The 4,904-nt window shown below is 42.6% G+C and overlaps 1 protein-coding gene across 1 annotated transcript; it reads right to left on the bottom strand.

Moving 5' to 3' along the window:
• Window positions 1-2,805: 2,805 nt before the first annotated feature.
• Window positions 2,806-4,185, bottom strand: LOC101168264 (trace amine-associated receptor 13c-like). The gene is made up of 2 exons (XM_004084488.3): window positions 3,943-4,185; window positions 2,806-3,803 (listed from the first exon to the last, which is right to left on the bottom strand). The coding sequence occupies exons 1-2, from the start codon at window positions 4,116-4,118 to the stop codon at window positions 2,990-2,992; spliced, it is 990 nt and encodes a 329-aa protein (XP_004084536.2). The 5' UTR covers window positions 4,119-4,185; the 3' UTR covers window positions 2,806-2,989.
• Window positions 4,186-4,904: the final 719 nt, after the last annotated feature.

The following is a 4,904-nucleotide window of genomic DNA, read 5'->3' on the forward strand; positions in this document are numbered from 1 at the left end:
CAGAGGAGGCTGCAGAGCTCCTGCAGGTGTGTAGCTCTCGTTATGAAGTTAAATGTCAAGAAGCTCCTCCTACTTTTCTAACCTGTGATGCAACACGATAATCATTTTATTTTAATACCTTTTTTTGTCTTTTTTTAACTTCTCCCCTTATGGGGCGCCACAACAAATCCTCCCTTCTCTAACTCTAACCTCTCCATTCTCCTTGCTTACACCACTGGCGGACCGTTTATTACACACCTGAACCTTCCTCCCTCAAAAACAGTTCCATCACCCTGTCATGTAGATTATTGCGCTTCAGTTCCGTCAAGAAGTCCTTTTCTATTCCATCAAGGTCAGTGCTGAGAGCCCAGACTGTCCAGTTGTGTTTCTGCGTGGGTTTGAATTCGCTTTAGAGCCGAAAATGTCCGCTAGACAGACGCAGACGGGGATGGTCAACGCCAAACACACAAATCTTCAAAGCTGCTTCATGATTTCACTCAGAGTTTTCTGATGAAGGAAGTCGAGGAGATCAGTGGGAGATTTTCCTGCTAAATCCTCCATGGCGTACACTACAGTCAGCTCTGTTTTTAACTGAGACGGATCAAAAAGTGCTCCGTGGCTCTGTGTCAAACTGGACAAGGCTGCATGTCGGACATTTTTCCTGAGTTGAAAGAAATGAATGATCAACATAGATTTTTCATTACAACACCTTCAGAACTCATAGTGAAGGCCCCTTTAGCTCCGACTCTGCCTGGCAACAAAGGACAGCTGGAATGCGATTGGTTAAATGCTCCAATCTGAAATTACGTCTGTCTGGAAGAAGCATAACCATCATAAACACAATAAAAGGAACTGGAAAGACCATTTAGAATGATTTAATGAGTATGCATGGACAAAGTTGAATTAACACACGATTCAGATATTTTTTACGCATTCAGTGAAGGCGCTGAAGGTCCTGACGGCCCACCACTGGCTTACACCAACCACCTTCATGTCTTTTTGTGCTACATCCATAAGCTCATCTTTGATTTTCCTCAAGGCCTCTTCTCTGGTGGGTCAAACCTCTTCTACCCCTTTTTTCATTTTACATTAGACTGAGAAAAAAAGAAAGTTTGCCTCTGCATCCACACAGTCCACTCCTCTGCTCTGTGCAGTCCACACCCTCAAACAGTGAAACTCCAAACTCCACTAGACTAAAGAGCTGTCAAGAACACCAGAGAGTCCTGCCAGCGCTCCTTCCTTGTCAATACAGTCTGTGGGGCAATCATCCATCATGCCAGACAGAGAAGAGGAGGCTGCAGAGCTCCTGCAGGTTTGTAGCTCTCGTTATGAAGTTAAATGTCAAGAAGCTCCTCCCACTTTTCAAACCTCGAATGTAACGTGAGAGGCATTTTATTATAATACCCTTCCTTATCTTTTCAACTTCTACCCTTAGGGGGAGCCACAGCACACCCTCTCCCCTTATCTAATTCTATCCTCTCTTATCCCGTGTGCTATCCTAGGCTCTTTAACATTGGGAGTTGGGTCATCTAGACCCACTGGACAGTGCTCTGAACCTTTTTTCTTCAATGATTTGTGATCTTCACTGATGTCCATGGATTACATGAAATCGTTCCACCTTTATCCACCTTTGTCATGGTAGGGAGCAGACGTCAATGTAAGGGGGGGTCATCTAAGATAGCACAAGGGTTACCAATTCTCCTTGCTTACACCAACCATCCACATCTCTTTCTTTGTTGCATCCATAAAATCATCTTTGATTCTCCTCAAGGCCTTGTCTCTGGTAACTCCAACCTTTTCTACTTTTTTTCTTCATTTTACATTTGACTAGTCCTTCTGAAACAGTGGGGCGCGCCCCCTAATAGGGGCGATGCCAGGGGGGCTTGTACAACCCTGGGGAACAGGCTTTGCTTTTTCACGTAATTGGACATCCACTGATGCAGGTGGTGCAGTTGCGCGCTCATTGTCAAAGTCGGCACAGGAGTTTAAAACTTACTACGCAGACAAACCAAACTACACACTTGAAACTCAAAACACTAGAAAAAGGGGAAACATCAAAACTATGGACCAGCACAGGAGAAAGGGAAAGACAGGACTTGAATAGACACAGAACAGAGGAGACACAGGTGGAAACAATCAGGACAGATGGGGACCAAAAGTAAAATTCGAAACCATGATACACAAAAGGAAGCCTTTCAAAATAAAACAGGAAACAGAACTAAAGTAGAACCAAAAAACAAAATCAAAGAAATCAAACCGTTACAGATGGAGGATCTCCCCTTCTTACACGAATCTGCCCAAATGTAAAAACAACATAATAAAAAGAAACAAAACCATGAACACATATCTGTGCCTTTTCAGTTCGTTTGAAAAACAGCTCATAACACTGTAAATGTACAATAGAAAAAAGGCCGGCTGTAGTGCAAAGGTACAGCGGTCTAATCCTGTTTGGAGGATTGCAGGTTCAGTTCCAGCCTTGCCCACCCATGCGTCAAAGTGTTCCTGGGTAAAACATTGAACCCCACTTTGTTCCTGGTGGTTGTAGGTTGGTGCCAATGTAAAGCAGCGGAACCGGCATCAGTGCAAACATGGTTGTTGTAGCTCAGTCCAGTGTTTGAGCTGCTATGCTGGTTGTCCTGGAATGGTTCAGCTTGAATTAAATGCTGTTTCTCTGTTACAAAAAATGTATGGCTCTGTCAATTCATGCAGGTAAAAACCTATATTTATTTATTCATTTCTGCACTGAGGAGTCATAACTTACTAAGACCTCTATTTTTCTCTGCTGCAACAGTAAAAAAACATTTACTCACAGATTGCACCTGTACTTTATGTCAATTCCCACCAAGGCGACACCCACAGGGCAAACAATATATGTGCAGTTTGGCTCCTACAGTGAGTGAATGGGACTGTGTATGTTAAGTGGCAGTAAGAAAAAGGCTATGTAGGTAAGGTAGGTACATCACTATAGACTTTTTTTGTTTCCTCAAAATAGCTCTTTAACACAACATGTCTACAGAATGATTGCATCAGAGGAGTCGGGCTGCAGTATCTGCAGGGTGAAAATACTCTTCAGAGATTTCCTGAACCAGGGATAGAAAAAAGCATAGATCACTGGATTCAAACATGAGTTGCTATGAAAGAGCCAGGTTCCAAAAACTCTTAAAAAATCACTGGATTTGTATGCCAGACCTGCGATGTTGGGGTAGAAATACGGACAAAAACACACCAGAAACATAAACACAACCACACCCAGAGCTGCTGCTGCTTTCAGTTCAGACTTTTTTACACTACGGTGAGCTGAACTCTGGACAGAAACGATGTGAGACCTCATGGCTCGAGCCTGAGACACAGCCACCACAAACACTCTCATGTACAGAACCACAATGACTATAATGGGACCAAAGAAAGTGATGACCACATCAAAAGCTCCTGTTATATAGTCTATAAACAATACACACTCTCCGAGGCAGAGGTTATATCTGTCTGGATCTTCCAGAAAATCCTTAAGAATCACTCCATTGTAGAAAGCAGAAGTGGCCCAACACAGACAAACACAGACTTGAACTCTCCTCAGAGTGACTTTGGTGGGGTAACGTAACGGGTCACAGATGGCCACGTATCGATCAGCTGATATGAGCACCATGTGTCCCACTGACACAGATGTAAGAATGAAAGCAGTGAAGGTGTACAGTCCACACATAAAAGTCCCCAAAACCCAGCAACCCTCTGTGATACGAATGCGAATCGGCATCACAAAGAAGCCAATAAGGAAGTCTGAGACGGCCAGAGAGAGCAGGAGGAGGTTGGTGGGGGTGTGCAGCTGCCTGCAAACACAGAGAAACAACAGTTGAAGTGTTTGAATTGGTAATTATTTCTACATCCCTGGAACATTCATGAATTATATAAAATATCAAATTTTAAAGCAGCAAACGCATATTGTTTTTGTCATTTTAGTTCCATTGCCTGAAGTGAGAGACAGAGATGATAACCAGCAGGTTTAGAGTCACAGTCAGCACAGACAGAAGACACAACACCATGAAGATGAAAACGTTCTCAGCAGGACGCTGTGGCGGCTTCCTGCAGGAGGCATTGAGGAGGTGTGGGAAGCAGAGCTCAGCTGTGTTCAGAGTCTCCATCATGCCAGACAGAGCAGAGGAGGCTGCAGAGCTCCTGCAGGTGTGTAGCTCTCGTTATGAAGTTAAATGTCAGGAAGCTCCTCCCACTGTGATTGTACAATCAAGTAAAACAAAAAAGTTAAGATCAAACAGGAATTGGAATGAACTGATTCGATATTGCTGTTTAATCCACAATGTTTTCATGTTCAGTGTATCAAAGTAGTATCCAGGTAGCACGATTGTTTCTTTTATTTGTATTTAATTTGTTATGTTTTTATAATTTTAATAAAATCAATACGGTGAAACCATAAGAGTGATAATAATAATGTCAATCTTACAATAATAATACAAAACATGTTTGAAATGGAGCATGACAATAATAATAGATAAAAGGGACCAGGCTGCACGTTGGCGCAGCGGTTAGCGCTCTTACCTCACAGCATGAAGCCTTTAGGTTCAGGACCTGAAACAGAACACCAATGGGGGACCTTTCTGCGTGGAGTTTATATGTTCTTCCCATGCATGCGAGAGTTTTCTCTGGGGATAAAATACAAACTCCCACTGTCCAAAAACGTGCGTTATTTTGTACATCAATGACTTGGGTCAAAATTTCTCTGAAGCTAATTTGTATTTCTATACCGATGACACGGTTATTTACTGTTATGGATTATCTCTTGCTCCGGCAATTGAAACCCTGCAGAAAGCTTTTTTTGTTGTTCAGCATTCACTTATTCAGTTAAAATGGGTTCTCAATGCTGACAAGACAAAGTTAATGTTGCTTTCAAACACATAGAAGGTCTCTAAAATAAT

The sequence above is a fragment of the Oryzias latipes genome, chromosome 21 (assembly GCF_002234675.1).
Source record: "Oryzias latipes chromosome 21, ASM223467v1".
Lineage (NCBI taxonomy): Eukaryota > Metazoa > Chordata > Actinopteri > Beloniformes > Adrianichthyidae > Oryzias > Oryzias latipes.